General features: G+C 47.4%; 1 protein-coding gene across 9 annotated transcripts in view; it reads right to left on the bottom strand.

The window, feature by feature from the left end:
* The window catches only part of CELF2 (CUGBP Elav-like family member 2), a 309038-nt gene that overhangs the window by 6972 nt on the left and 278169 nt on the right, over positions 1-23897 (bottom strand). Inside the window, exons 9-12 of one of the 9 annotated variants that reach the window (XM_068987614.1) lie at positions 21806-21940; positions 6111-6242; positions 1568-1609; positions 1062-1259 (exon numbers count right to left, since the gene is read on the bottom strand). In XM_068987614.1, the coding sequence (XP_068843715.1) occupies positions 1062-1259; positions 1568-1609; positions 6111-6242; positions 21806-21940 (507 nt within the window). Of the gene's footprint in view, positions 1-1061; positions 1260-1567; positions 1610-6110; positions 6243-13846; positions 13852-21805; positions 21941-23897 lie in introns of all 9 variants that reach the window. The other 8 variants (XM_068987615.1, XM_068987619.1, XM_068987620.1 and 5 more) reach the window with 8 other exon arrangements.

Genomic DNA, 23897 nt, shown 5'->3' with positions numbered 1-23897 from the left:
ACAGTTGTGTGAGCTTTAAAATAAACTACAATAACATAACTGAGAGGAAAGAGAGTTGAGAGAAACTCAGATTTTCAAGTTCCTTCTACTTTGAATGCTGTTACAGAAAAACAGAAAAAAACCCTTAAAAAAACAAAACAAAATGACAGATCTTTAAGGTTGTGTCCCTGTTACAGTTCCCAACTTGACAAAGTAAAACCATTCTACTTCTTATTGGACACCATGTTTAAAGTCAAAGTCTTCAGACAAAAACCAGTTAGTTTGGAACTATGGGGTGAGGATCACAACAAAAAGGAATTTTAAAAATGTCTTCAACACTTTTTATCCTCGCTTCTTGTATGCAAAACAAGTCAGAAAGAGAATAAATATCTCAGTGCAGATTTTGCTTTAAAAGCAACTTCAGTCAGGAAGAAGGAACCAAAAGGAGGAAAGAGAGAGAGAAGCCCTCCCTATTCAGGCCAGTTCATTAACTGCTTTATAATTAGTCTTCATGTATTCTTAGCATTCACTTCCTGATGTTTATTTTGCCTTATTGGCAGAGAAGCAAGGCAGTCAATCACTTATTTGCTTCCCCAGAAGACCCTGACTAAACAAAGACCGGGTCGATCTTAAGAGTAGATTTTGTCATTAACCTGGACACCATCACCACCTGCAAGGCCAGCTTCCCCATCAAGGGGGACGTGGACCCTGCAAAAGCCGGGTGAGCCCACAGGACGCTGCATTGACTTGGCCTTCTTCTAACGGACTCTACGTGGAGGGGGAGAAAGGAGATGGCCCTTCTGATTCGGGAGAGGGGGCTCCTGGCAATGGTTTGGCAGCAGCAGCTACCAGGTAACTGCAATATGGCACACAGACGGTGGCAGGTCCATCTGACCAGAGAGTGGGATGGTAAATGAAAAGACAGCTGGAAGACTGCAACAGAGTGTTCAGGCCTGTCAGATGTCTTAAGCCATGAGCAGGAGAAATGAAACAGCCGCTCTTCTTAGGACAGCGGCTTATCACTTCCCCTGGGACTCTGCTCCGGGGCCGAACGCTGCCCACGGGCCGGGTTGGGCACCCACCTTCCTTCTGGCTGCCGGCGGCGCTCTGCTGCTGTAGCAGGCTCTGGCTGTACAGCGTGGGCAGCGCCGCGGCCGCGTACTGCTGGATCCCTGAGTAGGCCTGGGTGAGGGCGTCCATGGTGCCCGCCGTGCCATTCGTCAAGCCCGTGGCGCCAAGTCCTCCATTCAGAGCCGCCATACCTGAGAGCATTTGAGCAACTTTACAAAAAACCCAACAATAGAGAAGAGAAACAGCACTTTTCATTAGTGCTTTCCAAAGGAAGTCAGAGAATCATTTGACACAAGTACGACAGCAAGTGCATGCAGCAAGCACACCAGTTACACCAACATGAACTTAAAGACAAACCCATGAAGGAACAAGTTGTAAATAATGGCAGACATACAGACAACCACCACAACCCCCTGAGCGATGGTGAGCCTCACTCCCTAGGCCAGGGAGTGAATGCTCTGAGGCACTATAGGTGGGCAGGACATCTGAACTCCATGCAGGGTGCTACTGGCAAGACTGGGGCTCTGTCTTTGAAATAAGAGCCTTCTGCTTCTCATAGCTTGGCAGCACGAAAGAAAAAAACATTAGTGGCAGAGGCCTGTGATCTGTACACTTAACTCTGTTTACGGAGTTCTTGAGGAGCCATGGGATGGCCAGGGGGTTGAGAAAGGAAAGGAGAGGATGAACCTTCTCACCCTAAGCTGCCTGATATGGGAATGGCCGGGAAGATGAGCGCTGTACTCAGTGAATTGCCCGTTCCTTTGACTGGCTTCCTAAGCAGCTGAAGGAGGCTGTTGGGGATGAGGACCTTAGGGAGAGTCTTGCTGATGAGGAATTAAGGTGCAGGAAAAAATGCAGCTCCCTCCCTTCATTGAGGAGGACTGAAGCCGCTTATTCAGTATGAAAGGCTATAAAGGGGGTGGGACCACTCTCAGAAGCAAACACACACACACGCCCAAATACTAATTAGTGCTCGTGGAACTGGGATTTCCATCAAAGAGAGCATTCCACGCCATGTTTTCCAGTTAACTGAAGTGACCCTGCATCTGGAGCTGGGTCTTGGCTATTAACCCATGTGAACTGGGTGGCAGCCAGGACACTTCTGATTTTTTCCTTGTCTCCTGGCTGCTCTTTTGCTCTGTTATGGTTGCCGACGGTGTCACTTTTTCCTGAATACTGAGTAAAAACAAGTATGCTTTAATAGAGTGTGAACTTTTCAATGAACTCAGGAAATGGAAGAGGTGACATCATAATTCCTTTGAGTTCCCTTTACGATGAAGACATTTTTTTTTTTGGTAAAGATCTGTTTCTGCAAAGAACTAACTCAGTGAAAACATTAATGAAAATCGAAGGAATTAGGGCTATTGATTAAGGATGTTAAAATAGCAAAGATGATTAACTGAAAAAAAAATTGTAATAAGCAGTCTGGTGAGAATAGAGAACAACAAAATAAGGATGCTTAGATATCATACAGAGGACTCAAATATCAGAATCATCTCAATACTTCCATGCATATTTTTGCTTGCCATCCACAGGACACAGGGGAGAGGGGACAGGTACTTACTCCATCATGCTCTGTTCTTCTGACACCTTCACCTCTTAGAAGATTACACACAAGACAGGAATGAGAGCATGGCTTAACCGTAGAGGAATCTCATGGTGCCTCAGGGCTGGTATTCTCCCTGGAGGGCTTAAGGGGATAGTGCTGCCCCTGGGTGATGTTTGGGGCGAGGGTGGCGTGTCCAGGAAAGTGTGGGGTCATGAGCATGGAAAGCCAACTTCCTGAAAAAGGAAGTGATTTCAAGCAGCTCTAGCTGATCCCCATTAAGCTCAGGAGGTGCTGGCCAGCAGAGGCCTGCTAACTCTGCTTCAGGTTTCTTTCCATGAAGGAATTTATTCTGACTGTTTCTGAGGTGTGTTTGCCAGTGCCAGATGGAATGGGTAACTGATCACCAGGCAGAATTCAAAGAACCATCAGAGAAGGATTTCAACTTCTGAGAGTTATTCCTGTTGATGATTTAATGTTATTCTACATTAAATAATCATTATATGACATTAACACTTGTCAGTTCAGCTGCTGGTATTTGATTCCACCTAAGCACTTTGGACAGCAGAAATAGAGGTTTGAAGGTTAACTGCATAAAATGCTTCCCCTTAAAAGAACAGGGCTTTCTTCGAAAAAGCCAAATGGATTGATCATTTCATCCCAATTTGATAGATTCCCACAGGTGCTATTTGTGTGAGGAAGGCTGGAACAAAAGGACAGGTGTGGCAAACCTCAATGAGGGCGGGAAGGCCTCTGCAAATGGTCTAGCGATGAAGTTAGTGCACGGCTTAGTTCAGCTGTTAGTATGTGCCACCTGCCTCACATACTCCAGGAGGGAAAGCTCTTGTCGGTGAACTGCCTGTGCTCCCTCCTCCTCGTCTTGCTGCTCTGCTTTTAGCTTTAGAGCAGTGTCCTTCTTAGTCCCTCCAGCCATGCACGAACTTACAAAGGAAGAACAAGGCTATGGAGCCCAAACAGTGTAGCTACTTGTTTACTAACCAAAACTTCTGTTTTGTGGGGAGATGAGGAACCCTCTGGGAGGGAAGAGGTAAAATTTGGGAATTAACTGGATCCATCTACCACCTACTTTCTCCTTGGCTCCTTTATCTGCGGAGAAGAGTTGGTTCTACTCAGAACACCAGAAACCTCTCCTTACGACGGCAGGTAATGGTTCCTAGGTGGAGTCAGGGAGCAAATGGCAATGACACGGAAACTGGTCTAGTGGCCTCTGTCCAGGCTCCCATTTCTTGCCTTCCTTCTCTGAGGACTGTCCAGTGGGATGGGTGGCGTCACTGTCTGTGAAGGAGCGGTCTGAAGGAGGACCCTCTACATTAGGTTTTCTTTTGCTGTCTGAGAAGCAAGTATAAGCTCCAAGACAGTGTTGGGATTGTGAAATAGCTCTGATGGTAATTCACCGCAGCAGGCAGAATGTACTTTTCTTTGTGCCTGACTTTGGGTTTAACTAAACATTTTCTTAGTTCATACTGGTTAGCAGGGGTTATTTGAGACTAGAAACAGTCTTAATTTCCCATGAATTATACTTATAGTTATCCAGTAGCAAAGTATTAAAAAAACACAACAATAAGGCCGTTGTTCTTGCCAGAAGCAAAATTGAATAACACAGACCCCACACAAGAACCAACCATGGTCTCTCTGCCATTCAACAGAGTCCCTCCCTAGCCGCTCACGATAACAATGGGAAGACCCCAACAAAGGGCAACAGGACAGGCTGAGGAAGCGGACCACACGGACAGGACGACACACAGCAGTCATGAGCACGCGCTGAGGAGGACAGCCACTCCCACTGGCCTGGTACTGTGCAGACCCAGGACAGGCAGGCGGTCAAATCAAATTCCTTGTTTTAGGGGAACTAGGTCCTGGGGCATAGAAGCAGCATGGAGGGGTGTGTGCAAACACTCGTCTGCAACCGAGGGGAAGGACAAGTGAGTTGGAGCGTCTGCAGAACAAGGTCAGAAACAGGAGTCAAGGCCATGTGGGCTGCTGGCAAGAGGGGCGCTGGAGGCAGCTTTAGTGGGGTACAGTACTCTGCTGTCACTGGTTACCACTGTATTTACTGCTTGCTCGCTAATCAAGAGCCATCCGGTCTGGAAAGAAAAAAAATCTTTTTCCTTTCTGCTTTCTTTGGCCTCTGGTCAGATAACACTCAGTCCAAGTTCATGTTTGTTTTCCCCAGGGCATCTGCATAAAAGGATTCCATAAGACCTGAAAGAATTCCCTACCTCTAAATGTGTGACTTATATCTTCTAATCTGGGTGATAACAGCTAGTCTTCATTTGAGTGAGTTCTAGGTTCTTCTTTACAAAATAAATTACAAGGTATTCTTTTGGGATTTTAGGATATAGAATTATTCGTGTTTTTGTTTTTTCTTTTAAATAGACTGTATTTCTTGATCACCCTTTAAAAACTGTTCACTTAGTGAATTGTGGCTAAGAATAAGGAAACTTGTCAAAACTCTTTTCTTAATACTTAAAACGGGCAGAGGTTGGGTGGCCTGCTAGGTAAATGGCTCCCCAAGTCCCATCTCCTTAGGCTGTCGTGGGCCTGCTGGGTGTGGCTGTTGTCAGGCACAGGGTGTGGGGACCGAGCTGCAGGAAAGGCAGACCCGGGGTCCCCTCTGCGGACTGAGGGCCGTTCCCTCTAGTGGAGGAGCCGAGGCTGAGCTCGAGCCTCAGCCGTGACTCATCCTCGGGCCGGGAGCCATTCTCCCCACAGATCTAAAGCACCGGAAGTGGGCAGGCCGCGTAGACAGAACTCAGAGTTCTTTGGTTAGTCTGTGTGTTTCAGAGCTGAGGAATTCTGTACATGATCTGCCTCACTCTGCTTCAGCCTGCCGTAGGAGAATGGGGCCCTTTAGGAGACGCACTGCTGTAGGGTGACCCCGGCCGCCGGAGGCTTAAGAAAGACCCTAGATGTTGGCTCCAGGGGCGACTCCTCTCCACTCAGCCTTATTTCCTGCTTCCCTCTTCTCTCCTCCTGGATGACTGTCATAAACCTCTGGATTTTAGACCTGGAGGGGACCCTGAAGATCACCTGATCCAGAACGTCCCATTTTCAGATGGGACCTGAAGTCCAGAATGGGGGCAGTGACTGGCTCAGATTCCTGCAGGAGACTGAGAGCAGACTGGGCGCTGGCCCCGTGGGCCTGACCTCCACCCCACCGATTCCTCTTTTATAACTTATTCACAGCCTCTCAGAAGAAGGGCACCAAACCAGAACCCAGCCAGAGTCCCGGGAACCTGCGGCTGCCTGTCAACCGCAGACACCTGTGACCAAGCACACACCCTACACCCTTGAAGACTCAGGGTGGTGTGGGGGCTGTCTGTGGAGACACAGAGTGGACACAGGCAGCACAGCCCTGTCTGAGCGGGTGCTCCTGCCCCTCCTCCCAAGCTGCAGTTCTCCCTGTGATGCAGCCTTTGCAGGCTGTCTCTGGCTGAGCACTATCTGCGGAGAATTTGGGGGAAGGCTGTCCACCAGAGCAGCAAATACTCACTGTTGATGGTACCTGCTAGTGCATTAATGTTATTCAGTCCGACAGTGGCTCCTGCCAGTCCTTGCAGAGTCCCGAGAGAGGTCAGCGAATTCATGGCTGCACCAGCGGTGGAGTTGGGGGTTGAAGCCGCCACTGCAAGACAAAAGGCAGACAAGGGAATGGGGAGAGAGAGGCACCGTGAGTGAGAGCCCACTGGCCCAGGACGCAGTCTGTCCCGTCCTAGCAGACAGAGCTGGGGGCCTTCAGTCACGGAATGACCAGGAGCCTCGCTTAGGCTTTAGTGTGAGAGACATGGCTTGTAGCAATTGTGACTGTGACATTTAGTGAAAAAAAAATCATCACGGCTCTGCTATGCCAGCCAGTGAACACGCGCTCTGCTGGCTAGGGGGGGCAAGCCACCAGAGGAGGGCCCTTCCTCCTGAGTGGTGGGTCTTTCATCAGCCCCTCTTTAGGAACCTCTAAACAAATGACCAGCACAAAGTGGGGGAGGGGGAGTGAAATGGCAATTCTTGGCTTTCTTGTTCTTTATGCTTCAGACACGGCATTTTCTCAATTAAGTTAAAAAAAAAAGTCATACATATTCTTGGGTTTGACAGAAGACTTCAAGATCCAAGTAGTGGTGCTTATAGAAGGGGAGATGAAACAATCCCCCACCTTTAACTAATAGCTTCATTGGGATATACTTCATGTTATAAAATTTATTCCTTGCAAGTATGCAATTCCCTGATCAGTATATTCATAGAGTTGTACAACCAGCACCACAGTCTAATTTTGGAACATTTTTATTACCCTCTAAAGAAACCCATACTCATTAGCGCTCATTCTACCTTCTCTCCCCTCTCCGTGGACAATGGCAACCACTGGTCTACTTTCTATCTCTGTGGATTTGCTTAATCTGGGTATTTCATATTATAATATGAGATCATAAAATATGTCATCTTTTGTGACTGGCTTCTTTCACTGAGCAAAACGTTTTCAAGGTTCATCCATGTGGCAGCATGCGTCAGTACTCTATCCCTTTTTATTACTGAGTAATAGTCCACTGTATGGAAACACTCCACTTTGTCCATTCATCAGCCGTGGACACGTTGATTGTTTTCACTCTGGGGCTGTTATGAGTAATGCTGCTGTGAACATCTGTACTCAAGTTTCTGGGCAGACATACGTCTTCGGTTCTCTTGAATATGTAGCTAGGAGGGGGACTGCTGGTCATATGATAAAGCTCTGTTTTCCATTTTGAGGAAATGCTAAAATATTCTCCAAAGTGGCTGTCTTCCCTATTCATTTTTTAATAATTTTCATTAGTTATGAGTATTTCCCTCGGAAAAAGGGGAAATAGTCCTCAGATGTCCTCATACTGAAGACCATTCTGGAAGGTCTTCCCTGGTGTCACCTGAAATCATGTGAAAGCTCTTCAGGGCTTTACCTTTTCATTTTCTTTCCCCCAGGCCTTTATTACTGGCTGAGAAACAGAACATGCCCCAGGGATAGTTTCTGTCCCTCACTCGCTGGCACATTAGTTTGATAAGAGCTGTCACATGTAGGCTGATGTCAGACTAAAATGCATTTCTCCATGGGAAATGCAGGGGGCTTCTGTTTCTAGTGGTTAGGTGGTCTAGGTACTGGAGAGACTCTCCCACTGAAACTAAAATGCTCAATAAGATATTTTAAAGGATGCTTTAAATTGCATCAATAACTGACCATTTGGTAAGAGATACTCAGAATCAATGATATAAGTCAAAGTGGGAACCAGGAAGGTAAGCAGCACACTGAAGGCAGCATTTGCCTTAAGGGTATCTGGTGAGCCAGACAAACTTAAGCTCCAGTTCCCAAAGCCTTCCAGTGCATGACAGATACGAGAAGTCTAGGGTCCACCTGAGGTGAAGTGCGTAAGAACAGACTTCCAGCAAGAATTCTGGAACCCTTGAAGGCTAAACAAGCAGTGTGAGTATCAACAAGATACACTTCCCACTTCACAAACTATAAGGACAACTGCATGTATCAAATCAGTGCTGAGCAGGCGGAGGGGATTCCCTCTGATAGTATATAATAAACTAGACCTCACGTAAGTCTGCAAAATAACTTTCTTTTGTCTGATTGGTCAAAACCCATCCAACCATCAATTTAAAGTGGTCCCCAGCTTATACTCTCTTCTAGCAGAAGAGGGTACAAGATTCTTGTAGAATCAACTGTAAGTCAACCTTGAAAGGGCCCATTTTCAACAAAGAACTCTCAGAAATAAGGCTCCAAGACAGTTAAGCTCACAATTAAAAAACAAACAAACAAGTAAACCAAGTACCAAGAGTAAGAATCAGCAGAGACAGAGTTAGACACTATAGTTAGATCCACCAAAACTTCAGGTACTGGAATTATTGGTGCGCAATAGAAAGGAAGTGTATTTAACATGTCTGCACAATATGAAAGGGTGAAAAATGAAAAAAAAAAAATGAGGCTACAGCTGTAAATTACACACCATCACCATTTCATTGCCCTCTTTAAAAAACCCAGGAAACTGGAAGCAAGTGGGGCTGCAGTTAAGACTGAGAGCTTTACAGCAATTATTTATAACAGCAAAGATACGGAAGCAACCTAATGTCCACTGACAAATGAATGGATAAAGAAGACATGCATATATATGCAAAAATATATATAAAATGGAATACTATTCAGCCATAAAAAGAATGAAGTAGTACCATCTGCAGCAACATGAATGGACCTACAGATTGTCATATTAAGTGAACTAAGGCAGAAGAAGGCAAATACATATCACCTATATGTGGAATCTAAAAAAAAAAAAATGTATTTATTAAAAAAATAGAGCCCTAGAAATAGAAAACAACTTAGGTTACTGAAGGGGGAAAGTGGTGCAGGGATAAATTAGGATTTGGGGGTTAACATACACACACTGCTGTATGTAAAACAGATAATCAGTAGGAAAATTCTGAGAGAGATGGGAATACCAGACCACCTGACCTGCCTCTTGAGAAACCTGTATGCAGGTCAGGAAGCAACAGTCAGAACTGGGCATGGAACAACAGACTAGTTCCAAATAGGAAAAGGAGTATGTCAAGGCTGTATATTGTCACCCTGCTTATTTAACTTATATGCAGAGTACATCAAGAGAAACGCTGGGCTGGAAGAAGCTCAAGTTGGAATCAAGATTGCCAGGAGAAATATCAATAACCTCAGATATGCAGATGACACCACCCTTATGGCAGAAAGTGAAGAGGAGCTAAAAAGCCTACTTGATGAAAGTGAAAGAGGAGAGTGAAAAAGTTGGCCTAAAGCTCAACATTCAGAAAACGAAGATCATGGCATCCGGTCCCATCCCTTCATGGGAAATAGATGGGGAAACAGTGGAAACAGTGTCAGACCTTATTTTTGGGGGCTCCAAAATCACTGCAGATGGTGACTGCAGCCATGAAATTAAAAGACGCTTGCTCCTTGGAAGGAAAGTTATGACCAACCTAGATAACATTTTGAAAAGCAGAGATATTACTTTGCCAACAAAGGTCCATCTAGTCAAGGCTATGGTTTTTCCAGTGGTCATGTATCGATGTGAGAGTTGAACTGTGAAGAAAGCTGAGTGCTGAAGAATTGATGCTTTTGAACTGTGGTGCTGGAGAAGACTCTTGAGAGTCCCTTGGACTGCAAGGAGATCCAACCAGTCCATTCTAAAGGAGATCAGCCCTGGGTGTTCTTTGGAAGGATTGATGCTAAAGCTGAAACTTCAGTACTTTGGCCACCTCATGGGAAGAGTTGACTCATTGGAAAAGACTCTGATGCTGGGAGGGATTGGGGGCAGGAGGAGAAGGGGACGACCGAGGATGAGATGGCTGGATGGCATCACCGACTTGATGGACGTGAGTCTGAGTGAACTCTGGGAGTTGGTGATGGACAGGGAGGCCTGGCGTGCTGCGATTCATGGGGTCGCCAAGAGTCGGACACGACTGAGCGACTGAACAGAACTGAACTGAAGGACCTACTGTAGAGCACAGGGAACTCTACTCAATACTCTCTAATAACCTCTATGAAAAAAGGATCTGAAAAAGAATGGATGTATGTATAACTGAATCACTCTGCTGTATACCTGAAACTAACACAATATTGTAAATCAGCTATATGCCAATAAAAAACAAAAATTAAAAAAAATCTGCAAGTTGGAGGTCTCCGCTTTGCTTTTCTATTTATTTAAAGCCCAGAAGACTGGCTGTCGTGCACTGTAGTCTTCTGCCCTCTTGCTGTGCTGTTCCTGGGTAGTCCAAGTAGACAGATGGGAAGAGGGTGAAAAATAGCGGGGAGAGGAACCAGACATGAGAGTAACTGAACTAAACAACTTGCCTTAACGTGAGAAGACTCTGTGTGCGCCAGTGCTTTGGACAATACTCTGAAAATTTACCCCAGTTTAAGTCTAAATTGGAAAAGATATCTCAGTTGTGTTTCTGGCTGCCTTTAAGAAACTTCTGGGTTCTAGAAAATAATCTCTTTAAAGCAAAAGGAAAACTTAAATTTGTCACACAACCAGTCTCAATCAAGTACTTCAAATATTCAGGAGAAACACAACAGAGAAGCCCCTCGACGCGAAAGACAGAGATGAACTAAATGCCACCGACATGCCTGTCTTTCCTATTTCTGTGCTGGGAGCCTGGCAGGAGGCTGCCTGCGTTCTGCCCACCTAACATTAAAATTCCCTTCTGTCTCCACTAAGAACCGTATCCTCTGCTTTCTCAATTAAACTGTTTACAAGATGGCACAGGAACGTTTCAAGAGAAGGTGGTAAATAAACATAGTCAAAGGATGCTCCATGCAGGGGATAGGCTGTACCTCAAAGCCTAGAGGAAGGTGGGGCGTGGGGGGGAATAGGGGGCAGAGCTGCCTCACTTTCCGGGCAGTGAGGGGCAGACCTGGTTACACGCCATGTTTCATGCCTGCAGTACCGCTGGCTCTAGGCCACCAAGCAGGCCAAGGAGGTGGTGAGCAGCTGGCCAGCCAGGAGGCGGAACAGCCACGCGACCCATCAGAGCCATGTGTATGTGACCCCACTCGGCAACTCAGTTCCGGGCCTTCTGAGGACAAGCTGGGAGGGGTGAGGGTGCTGGAGAGGAAGGGGGACTGGGACCAGGTCAGGAGCAGAGGCCCCCTTCTGCGAAAGGAACCAGAGCCCACTGAGGTCTCTGAGGCTACATGCTGGCGCAGCCCCTGGAGAGGCAGGAGCCAGCCCTGACGGCCTCGTCCCCCTTTCCCTGGACTGTGAGCAGGGACACAGAGGAGATGCGGCTTCTTTCTTATTCTCTACACGAGGCGGGGTGACAGGCAATCTGGGGGGAGGCCGACTGCTGAATGGAGGGAATGCGGCTCTTCCCCCTTTCACAGATCGCAGCTCCAGCCAGAAAGGCGGCCGTTTGGGGCACCAGCCTCTGACACAGACGACGTCTGCACCACCCTTCCTACACAAAAGGGAACCTTCTCTCCGTTTTATGGGCGCCCTGGCAAGTCCTGTCTCCAGTACTCGGTTCTAGAGATGATCATGCTTCCTAGGAACCCAGTGCCTCCATCTCCACTTGTGAACCCTCTCCCCACTTTTCCTGGACTGCAAGATTTTTTTAACTTTTCATTTTGTATTGGGGTATAGCCGATCAGCAAACAATGCTGTGAACAGAGAAGGGACTCAAGTGTACATATACATGTATCCATTCTCTCTACAAACCCCTGCCCATCCACTGCCACATAACACTGGGCAGAGTTCCATGGTGGACCACGAGAGTTTCAAAAAGCTACAGTGAAATGACATCAACAGAAGACACCAAGAATCTGCCTTCAGCATAGCTGCAAGACATTGAGAGCACAGTAGCTTTGTGGTTTAGGAAATATAACAACGGCAAACACAAGAGAACACTGCCTGCACGGACCAGATGCACTCAGGACAGCGGAGCCTGCAGTCACTGCTCTGCATCGCACAGCGGTGGTGTTCCAAAGGGGGCAGAGTGAAGTGGTGACAAGGGCGCCTCTGTCGTTAGCGCATCACAACCCGAGGGGGTGCTCAGCGCCTCCTCTCCTGTGGGGTCTAGTTACTCCACAATAACCACACCTCTTACTTCCACTTCTTCCCTAAAAGGATTTTTCACGGGGAGTGATGGGGAGAGGAGAGACGACAGGGTGGGAGGAGGCTGTCTGCCTTAGAAAAGGACACTGAATGCTGCTGCGGTGTTCTGATCTCAGTGCCCAGCCATCTGTAATGCGCATGCCCATTACCCCACAAACACCCACATCATCTTCTTCCTTCGCTAACCCACTTCCAACTCACAGGGAGCTCAGTCAGCAACCTGGCTTGTGCCACGCTGGGACAGACAAGTTCTGCAGATGGGCCAGAGGAAGCCTCTGGGTCTGAAGGGCTGACTAGAGGAAGAAGTCCCTTGCAGGGACTCTGAGCCCCTTTTGAGGTGTTACTCTACGACAGGGGACGTCTCCAAAGATGAGAGAGTGGTATGGGAATGGACGTGAGCAGTATCATCCCCTCTGTGTCCACAATTGGTCCCACCGTTTTCCTCACTTTAATCTCCAGTGCTCCCTGGAGCTGTCACTGGGGGGTGCTACTAAGAAAGAATCTACTCAAGAGTTGTCAACAAGCTGCACACCTCCTCACCTCACCTCGTTTCCAGGGTCCTCCCCAGTCTGTAAAGAGGGACACAAGAGTGACGGTGTCATTTGGGACCATAAACTTATTTTAAACAGTTTTATATAAACTCCAGTCTACCTGGATCAAACAAGAATGGAGCAAAGGAAAGGACAAATTGGACCTGCTTTCTCATCTAGTAGTATTTTGTTTAATGAATCACCAAACTAAAAGCACACCCTTCCTGTAGCTGGCCCCAGGTATTTGCCTTTATTTTTTTTTTACAGATGGTCACGGACACAGCTTGAAAAAAATCCATGGTGATTTCAACCTGAAATATAATTCTAGGTGCCCAGGAGCTCCTGCTTTGGAACATTTCCCGGGGCAGCAGGAGCGGTGACCCCTCAGCTGCGGTTAATAGCCTGTGTTTCCTTGGCAGGTCACTTGACCTTGCAGGCTTCTGTTTCCTCATGTGGATCACAGAGGGAGGCATCTTCATGAATGAACGATCTTAAAGATTCCAGGTGCTTATGAAACGGGTCAGATTACTGTTTGACCAGGCTCTAGAGAGGGAACACCAGGAACACAGATTTCTGTAGAAAGCAAGTCCCTGGGAGGGTCCTGGAAGACCTGTCTGGATGCTGGTCTTAGGATGTCCTGCGAAGAGGCAGCTTTCACTGAGGACAAGAGGAGCACACGGCTGGCAAGAGGTGACCTGGCAGAGTCCAAGGTCTGAGATGCTGTGAACCACGCTTCAGCTACTTGCATGGTTTCCTTTGGAAATGACAGACCACAGAGCACATGCTCAGTATACTGCCTGAAAAAACCCACCACTCACCAAGGGCTTCACCCTCAGTGATGACAGCTATAAGGAAATGGGTCCGGTCAAAGTCACCGTGCTCTCTTTACTCCCACGGTGGCCACTCTGTCTTTGATAAGCAGGGTGTGTTGCTTCTGTGACCTCAAATCAAGTTTGAAGTTCACTGCCAACTTCTTCAGCGAAGTCCCAGAGTAGAAAGAAGGAAGGAAAGGCTCTACTCCCTGCGTTTATAGTCTAATATTTTTAGAACAGTGGGGAGGTATTTGCTTTCCAAAGTCAAATGTTTAGAGAAAAAAATATCACTGGGGCTTATTCCAGGTTTAACCAATTTCTTATTGTTCAGAGGAGCAGAATTTTATGTCATTCCAAAATAATCTTCCCCATATGATACTTTAATGCTGTCTTAAAAAGCAATAGCATACATTATATAAACATTCCTTTGATAGTTCAGTACATGTAAAAATGGACAATTTGATTTCACAATGGAGAAACTAAACAGAGAAAGATGAAATGACTTGCTCTAGTCACAGTCTTCCAGCTCTTGGTCAAGATGTCCACGTCTTCTAAATGAAAGTGAAACTGTAGTTCCTCTATCGCATTCTTTTAACTATTTTTTTAAACCTCTGCACCAGGCATGAATTTTTTATGGTTTCTAGCCCTAGACATGTACATTCTTGTCTTCCGCGTGATGTGAATACCTTTCTGTCTCAAATCCTTCACAGCCTGCATAGTCCTGGGTGTCTCAGTGGTGGAGGTGTTCCCTCTCTTACGGGTACCCAGTCCACTCCCTGAGCATCCTCTCTGCTCTGTGCCCCTGTCCTGTGTGATGGTGTCTATCCCAATGCTGGGCCGCAGCTCAGAAGGTGGGGTGGGGGGGTTTGGGGGATGGGGTGGGGACGGGGCCTCACACACGCTGCTGTTTCAGGCACCAGAGAGGAGGGTTTGACTCCTTCTCTCCAGACTCCGTCCCCCTTCAGTTCGTCAGTTTTTGCCTCTTGTCGGCCTCTCATCACCTCTGTTCCATCTCCTCTTAAGTCTAGAAATATGTCTTTCTCTATTGTAAAATTTCTCCTTCTATTGACCCTTTTAGACTTAAAAAAAATCACCACACTGCAGGAAGATGTCATCTATAAACATACAGCTCCTGCCTCCAGTCTCACGCCCCCTCTCACACCCTCCAGAACTGTGACATCCCTTCCACGATCACAGTGAACCCACCACTCAGGGCGGGGCGGTGAACTGCCTGCCCGTGGCCGAACTCGAACACCTCTTCGCCCTCACCTTGATCTCCTTCCTGTTGGAAACTCCCGCACTTGGTTCCCCGAAACCACGCTTCCTCAGGGCTCCCTTCCCACCATGTGGCTCCTCCCCTCTGCCCCGCAACCCCCAGCCTGCTGCTTTGCTGCGCTTCCAGCTCGGTGGTCCCCCTCAGGCCCACACTGACACCTGCCCACCTTTGCAGCTGCTCTGGGACAAGCTCGGGGGTCAGGGACCCATCTGCTTGCGGGATGTATTTACACGACATACCAGTTCATGCGTGCCCCGCTGCTCAATGTGCGCGAGTACGGAGCACCTTCCGCCGCAAGCTCCACCTGCTCCCGACCGCCCTCTCTCTGCTGAAGATGCTGCGTTACTGGTCCCCTCACTCGGCACCTCTTTCCCTCTGCTCCCTCACATCCAGTCAGCACCCAAGCCTCGCTGACACCCCTGCGCTGAGTCCTCACCTGGCTCTTCACCGCCTGCAAGAGGAAGCCCCAGCTTCTCAGCCACAGCTTCCAGGGCTCGCCCTCTCTCCCTGGTTCCTATTTCCCGTCTATCTCACGCTGGTGAAAAGGGAGATGGATTTCCATTTGCTGACAGAATGCCTTTTCTGTATTTTCTCACACCTGACACGTCTGATAAATCTTCCATTTCTACCTCAGAAAGCTTAACTCATCTTAAAGTTCTGGCTCCAGCGCTGACTCTCCTGTTACAAGTCACCCATTAAGACAGGATCTCTCCTGTCACTCACACCGTGGGCCTTATCTGATTCCCGCTCTTCCACCAGAAGAGCCCATGTTGGGGCATGCTGCTTGTTTCGTGCATGTGGCCACTGCATCCAGTTTATGGGACTAAGCCACCTACGAAAGTAGCGCTTATATTTTGCTGCTTTTAAGTCTTAAAGCACAGACCTTAGGTCATAAACTTCTGAGAAGTTGGGACTAAAAGTGTTGTTGCTTTTCCGTTTAATACAAAACACAAGCAATCCATACACGCTTTTACCAGTGGCAGCGGTGATACCAAGGTTATGTCAGGCAGTGGGAGAGAGAGTCTGGGGTCGGGCGGGGGGACGGGTCTCACCGAGTGCTTATGTTGTGCAGCAGACATGCCTCTGAGCTCACACCTCACAAGGGCCCCACACAATGCCTGGGACCGTGCAAGGCAGTTTATGCTAAATCATGGAAACAGCATGGTCTCCAGAGCCTTTAAAGCAGGGAACGAAAGCCCCTATCTCAAATACTGAGAACGTGCACCCCAAAGTGAGCAAGTCCTAAGCGAAGCCACAGCTCTACGAATGCACGACGGGGTGAATCTGCGCACCCAGGGTCAGACTTGCAGACAGTCAAGCTCTGCAGCAGAGGGGAGGTCTGTATCTACTGCCACCCCCTGGGCCGGGCAGCTTTCGTGTTAGCTCAGCACTATGAAGAGACAGCCCGGGGACAAGGGAACTTCACCCAGCAGGGCTGTGTCGGTGTTGGAGGAAAAGAGAGAGAGAACGGACTGGACACGGTGACCGATTAAGGACAGTGGACCACAGGCTGGCCGAGAAGGTCCCGCAGGGGCTAAGGATGGGTCAGCGAGAGAAAGAGGATGTCTCCATGCGGCAAGAACAGGTTTGTAGAAGAATGGCTGGCTTTAGTCTTCCCGAGGTTGTGGCATCACCGCAGCAGCCAGAGGGATGGCCTCTCCCAGAGGCTGCTGTCTGTCTGTCCCTCCAGGCTTCACCGACTGTCCCTTGCATGCGACGGACTGGAGGGGCGGCGCGGGTCCAACCCGTTCTCACGGACTTGCCTGGCCAAGCAGAAGGCTAGGGAATTCAGGTTAAATCAGCCTGGGGATCCACATCTTCCCACGAGGTGAGCTCTCTTGTGACACACGTGTGGGGACCCTTAGGGGATGGAAGGGAGGAAGCCTCTCGTGACACTGAAGGGCTCTGGGATGACTCAGAGGGTAACTTCCGAGTCCCCACCGCTCAGCCAGCCTGGTGACGCTGGCAGATGACACACCACTCGCCGGCCCTTCTTATGTGAGGAGCCAGGGCAGGTCTGAATCTCACGGGAATATGAGATTTGTTTCCCTCGAGTCCGTGAGGAGGCGTCTCCGGTCCCCAGGACGCAGTGTCTGTTGCGGCCTCTGAGGAGGAGGCCATGTCTCCAAGGTGGGAAAACACGCTGCCTAGACTTCACAGCAAAATCTCAGGGGAAAGCCAATGGTGGGAATGGGAGAATGTGCCCAAGCATCTAAAAATGTGCTTGACCCTTGAAAGAAATGATCTGTTATTCTGAAGTGTGCACTTGACTGAGTGCACTTACAGAAGGATTAGAGAATTTTAAACCATCTTTTTAAAAAAGAAAGAAAATAGAAGGTCAGCAGGATGATGTACACAGACAAGATGTTACGTTTTGGACAGAGAACGCCAGAGAAATGCTCTCAAGTGGGAATGCTGACGCTTGTGTCCACGCTCTCAAAGCCACCAGGCCGAGGCAACAGATCCACAAGCCGGGCAGACATTAGTATCTCTCTTTAAGACCCAGCCACATAAGTGTCCCTTACAGACACTCCATCCCTTTCTACCAATACTGAGACTTATGCCTCAACAACAGGTTTGAAATGGGGTAAGAAGAAATGACCCAAGAATTAATTAACTACATAGGAGACTGTAGTAAACAAAAGGAAAAATTATCATACCAAAATAAAAGACAAGAAACACGATTAAATCAGGCTTCAAAAGACCCATAAGAAACTCATAAAAGGCATAATAATGCATTTACCTGGTTTTTATTCTTTCCTGATTTAATTTCTAATTTTATTCCTTACCATCTGATAATTGCATGAAACACTTATTCTAACCATGGGCAACTGAGACTATTTTCATGTTTATTCCAAGGCCAGGAGTCAAAGAAACCTATATTTATTGCCTAAGGGGATCTTTTTTTTTTTTAACAAAAAAATAATTCTTAATCTTTCATGTTTTAAAGCATAGACTGTTTAAAATCATTTATAATAATGCTGTAGGGAGTTTGTCCCTGGATGTACAGAACTGAAATGATAAATTTACAATTGTTAAAAAATGAATAGTTTGGGGGTGCTGAGCTGTCCCTGTACTTCCGAGATGGATTTGTTTGAAGCACAAGAGGTGTCTCAAGAACAGGTGAACCAAGATCTGGGCAGGCCGGGAGATGAAGATCTGCTTTCAGTTTGAATGGACTGGCTGGTTATGCATGGTTCAACAGGAAGCCCTGTTGAACATTGGCCTTGGGACCAGCATTCCATCCCTTTTATTTCCTGGGAAATTGCTCTGATGAAGTGGAGAGTCATGAATTGTTACTAACCACGTTTTCTGTGACTTTGAAGAGTCCCTGATGGAAATTAGACAAATAATTTACTTTCACTTAAACACCAGATTTTTTTAGTTACACTTAAGATAAATAATTGAAATGTAGATTTAAATCGCTTCTGCTGCCCACATTTCAGGACTCTAATGAAACATTTTCGGCTCTTATGCAAAGCTCTGCTCAACACAGAAGAGAGAAACACATCTCCCTAACACAGTGCTTGGCAGGATTTCTGGTCGGGCCAGACGCCATATGAAGAGCAAAGGGAAGGATGCCTGGCTGGGGTTGGAAGAAAGAAAATACATCTCAGGACACATTTTCCCTTTCATTCAAGTCTCAGGAGAAAAGCTGAAAATGGCCAAGTATGTTTCAAGTTTCCTTACACACTCTGGCCACCTTCCTAGGCTGTTGGAGTGCTCTGCATTTTAAGAAGGTCACTATGTCCTCACGTTCCTGACCGCACTGGAAGGAATGAGTGTGGATCCGCGGACATGGGCCTCACCTCTCACCACTTCCTCAGGATGGCGTCACGCCAGTGCGCCGCCTCCTCGCAGCCTGCTCCTGCTGGGTCCTCTGCCTGGACAGCCCTGCCCCGGATCGCCGCCATGCTTCCATCACCTTCCTCAGGTTTGTGCTCACACGCCACCTTTCGGAAGGGGAAAGCCGCCTTCCATCCCCTCTCTCCATATTCTGCCTGGGCCCTCTTCGCAGCACTTGCCTGGCATACACAACGGCTCCCGTGACTGCTCCCTGTCCGAATGCCCGTAAGAGACAGGAGACCCCCGGGGGCGGGAGTGTGTCCTGCTCCTGGCTGTGTCCCCAGCACCCAGGCCCGCGCCTAAGGCTACACAGTCCCTTGAAAGCACTAGCTATCAATCACAGGATCAACACTGATCAGCTGACAGACGCTTTTGCACTTGGCTTCTTAAACCCACGAGCCTTCTACTAAAGGAGAACAAAATGTTGGAATATTAATTCCGATTCCCTGGTACCAAGGCACATTCCCAACCCAGCTATCACAATGGACGAATATATTTTCATAAAGTTGAATGAAGCTTCCCAAGCAAAAAACAGGCCACATACTCTTCACCAAAATGTCCATATATGATAATGGTCACTTCTGGAACAGGAGAATAATTTCAATGTAGTGACAGTGTTAAACTCTTTAAAGCCTGCTATTGGTGAACCAAATAGCAGACTGCCTGCTTGCCATGTAAGGAAGAGTCTTTATGGGAAAAAGTGTTCTTTTTTCCCTACCTTGTTATCAGTGATGTGGTCAGCTTCTTCTTTTTACTCTCAATAAAAGGTAGTCAGCCATGGTTGGAAAAATTACAATCATCTACCTCTGCCAAATTAAAGTTAATAGTGTTTTCTCTTAAAAAAAAAAAAAGAGACCTAATCCTTTTCCTTTTTATATAAACAAATAAAACACGCCTCAGATCTTGAGAAGTGTTTAGTTTTTTCACTCCAAACAAAATGTACTTAAAAATGCTGACAAACAGTCCATGTATATACACTGTTTTTTTAAAAAAAATTTTATTGGGGTAAAAATTTTTATAGTTGATTTATAATATTGTATTAGTTTCAGGTATTCAGACTGCTGTTTTAATATAATCTTTTCACAGTCCTCACAGGGAGATGTCCCTTTTTTTTTGGCCTCACAGCATGCAAGATCTTAGTTCCCCGAGCAGGGGTCAATCCAGCACCCCTTGCAGTGGAAAGAGTCTTAACACTGGACTGTCGGGGAAGCCCGAGATGGTTAATTCTTAGTTTTCTTATTTAGCAAAACACTCTTCAGTCTAATTTCTAAAACAAGGACACTAGTGAGATCAAATACTTGTGTTTTTTTTAAAAAAAAAATCACTATCATTTTCATAAGGGGGAATACATTATGTCAAAAATGCATATTTCTTTAAAAGGATATATTTAAATAACCAGTTTATGTTTTGCATGAGTTATAGCTTAATCTCTTGAAAAAAATTACAAAGTTGATTTTTCAGGAGTATTATCTGTTGTGTGGAATGAGGCCCACATGTTGTCATGGTATGTTTTTGAAGACATTTCAAGAATGAAGGCAACGTCCCACATACTGTTGCTCTGAGATGAGGTGATGGGTACATTGTCCAGCCTTTCCACAACATCTCTTCAAGTTTCTCCCTCAACACTGAACTCAGAGGGAAATGAGTTAGAAACGTGGTGTTCAGGAAACAAATCAAGGACTGTGGGGCATCTCTCCTCCCCACGGTGGTTGCCTGAAGAAGGCTGGTCTACTGGGCACTGTAGCGTTCCTTCTCTATGTTTCTAGAAGAAAACCCTGCATTGTTACATAGAAGTGTAGGGGCCAATCAGCTCATCTTTTGCGAGTGGCCGATAGAGGGCCGTGGGGTTGTTAGTTAGAAAGGGGCCTGGACATTGTCCAGGCCAGTGCCTCCACGTACCAGAGCAGAAGGTTGAGATCATCCATCAAGGCTCAGAAAACCCAGAGAGGAAGGCAAGCCAGCAAAACACTTTTTAAAAAACAAATCCTGGTGTCTAAGCAACCACATTTGGTCAGCTCATATAAAAAAGAAAACAGCATCTGCCTTTGAATAAGGCAACAATTTCTAAGGAGGGGGATAGAAAACCTCACTTTAAATGACAAGGCCCAGAAGGGGACCACAGAGGAGCAACAGAGACAGTCCCCTTTGGACCTCCATGCTGAAAACCAAAAGTAAAGGACGAAGCTGGTGTGAAGTATCACAGGTGATATTTGGGGTTTTGAGTTTTAACAGGGAATTCTTAAATTGCTAAAAACAAACCACCACCACAAAACCAGGAGAAAAGAGCTTTCCTGAGGAACTGAGGCGCCTCGTCACTGGGCAACTTCACCAGCATGGAAGGGACGGCACAATTTTCAAACAAAAGGAATGTGAGAGAATTCCCTCGCAAAGCTTTTCTTCTCATTTTATCCTTGGAAGATAAAACTGCACATGCTCAAACTTTTGTTTCTTTAAAGGGTAACTGCACACCTATGTTCATAACAGCACAATTCATAGTGGCCAAGACACAGAAACAGCCTAAATGCCCACTGCCAGCTGAAAGGATAAACAAGATGTGGTGCACGTATACAATAGAATAGTACTCAGCCATTAGAAAAAAAAGCCATCTGCAGCAGTATCAACCAGAGATTATCATACTAAGGGAAGTCAGTCAGACAAAGACAAATATCACATGCTGTCACTTCTATGTGGAATCTAAATTATGGCATAAATGAACTTACCTACGAAACAGAAACAGACTGATGACATGGAGAACAGACTTGTGGCTACCAGGTGGGGAGCAGGGCAGGGATGAACTGAGTTTGGAATTAGCAGGTGCAAACTGTTTTGTATAGAATGGATAAGCAATGCGGTCCTCCTGTACAGCACAGGGAACTATGTTCAAAATCCAGGCATAATCCATAATGGAAAAGAATATAAAAAAGACTGTCGACATATGTATAACTTTGCTGTGCAGCAGAAATGAATACAACGTTGTAAATCAACTCTGTTTCAATAAAGATACGTTAAAAAGACAAATGAAGTAAAGTGGTAACTAAGTCTGATGCCTGGCGGGGTCTGGGCATGTCCACTCTGCACCTGGCCCTGCCCCCCGCGTCCTGTCTCCCAGCGGCAGGACCACCCCTTACCGGGACTGGTGAGAGCTCCCAGGGCGCTGCTTGTGGTGGACAGAGGATTTGCATTGGTGGTGGTGGCTGAGGTCTGGGCTGCGGCTGCAGCTGCTGCCAGCGTGGCCAGGTTCTGTAACTGTAAAGCATTCATGCCTGCAATGGGGAGAGAGAGGGCACGTCAGCACCAGGCCCACTTTACCCGTTTCCCAAAAGAGAGGGCAGGTGATGAGCACAGAGGGCCCTGGGGCTGGCACACTCACCCAGCTGCCCTGAGGACTTGGGCGGTACCACATGTCCCGTCCCAGCCCAGGACCCTCTGCCCAACTGCCCCCTCCTGGGCAGTGCAGCTCAGCACAAAAGACAAGAGGTTTCCGTATGGACCATGCATGGCAGGGCCTTCCACTTCGAGGCTGTCACCTGGAGGGAGGGCTTCAGGATACACTCTCCATCCTTAAACTCGACAAGTGTGCATTTGGGTGTGACAGAAGAACTGATGCTTTATTGCTCTGAAGTTACACTGATCTGTCTTCCAGGATCTGTAAGCTGTGTGACTCTGGACAGATTTCTCAACCTCTCTGATTCTTGCTTCCTGAATGAGTAGTAACAGTTACTTACCTCCTCACTCATGTGGTGGTTGTGCAGATTAAATAATGAATGAAAAGTGACTCAGCACAATAACTGGCATGACATGAGCCCCCAAAATTATCAGCAACTACTGTGACCATCACCGTCATTACAGACCCCCCAAACTTCTCTCTCTCAGTTTATTTAGGAACTCAAATAATATTTGCGAAGGAAGAGAGTGAAAAATGGCAGTGCCGTAATACTTTTATTTGAAATATTTGTATTTTAAATGTATTTGTATCTCAAAGAGGAACTACTAGAATGAATTGCGGGCTAATGAAAATCAAGAAAAGAATGGAGAGAAACGAAACTCTGCTGACAGGTCTGGGGGGGCTGGCCAGGCACAGACTCTATGCCTGAGTCCCCAGAGGTTCAGAGATTCTCTACACTACGTCTTTTTTCCATGATTCATTTCTCCACCATGTACATTTGAGAAGCAGGCAACAGCAGTTCTTTCTTCATACAGTGGAATTTTGCACAGAAAGGTAATGAAGTTATCGACCTACTTTTACTTTTTTCTCATGTCTCAAATCCAGGCATTCGATACACGTCTACATAGTGAATCCAACCCGGTTTCCAGACAGTGGCCTGACGACAGCGCTGGGGGATGGGAGATGGAGGAGGGGCAAGAGAACGTTCTAGGAGCACGCCTGCTGGAAGCCCTCAGCCACCGTGTGGAGCCTCAGCTGCACTCAGAGCCTGGATGCCAGGCTCACTTACCTACCCTGCTCCTCCACCCCAGGTGCCTTCGTCAGGACTTAATCCTACTCAGGAAAGAGTTCCTTAGGTCCATACTGCGATCTGGGTTCCCATTTTGCACACAGTGATACTCAGGCTCCTTCTGGGAGGCATCCAGCCCTGGTGGCTTAGGGAGAAAGCCAGCACCTGTTTTGCAAACCCACATAGGTCCTGGGGATGCTGGGAACAGGACGAGGCACCAGCGGCATCCTGCAAGCGTGAAAACGTTGCTCCGTGGAGCACGTGCCACTGGGGACAAAGCTCTGTCCCCCGCTGGGGTCAGGGGTCAGGCAGGGTGGTGGTGACAGAACCCTGTGAAGGGAAAGTGCAGGGCCTATTTTTTCAGGTTTGCCTGAGGAAAACAGAGCTGGGGGAACATGAACTGCGCACAGGCCTCCCTGGGGTCCCCTGGGCGTGGCTCCTGAAAGCAGTGGACCACACTGGCTTATGCGCCTACGGGCTGGGCTTGGGGGGATGCTACCACAGACCCGCCTGGTCCCTGCGGCCCCTCTAACGTGCTCAGGATGTAACACAGACAACCAGACACCGGCACGGACAGACGGCTGTGCACACGAGACAAGGGTTTAGCACCGATGTTGCAGTCTGCACATCTGGCCACGGGTAACCATCAGCCGAGCACCCTCCTCAGCCTGCGTTTCCCAGGACAACTGCTCTGACCCGCGCTGCGGAACCGCGGCCCAGTGCTGGGGTGGAGGAGCTCAGCCTGCTCCTCTGGGTCAGAGCCTTG

This window comes from Capricornis sumatraensis, chromosome 15 (genome assembly GCF_032405125.1).
Source record: "Capricornis sumatraensis isolate serow.1 chromosome 15, serow.2, whole genome shotgun sequence".
NCBI lineage: Eukaryota > Metazoa > Chordata > Mammalia > Artiodactyla > Bovidae > Capricornis > Capricornis sumatraensis.
This window is presented reverse-complemented; position numbering and strand designations above follow the sequence as displayed.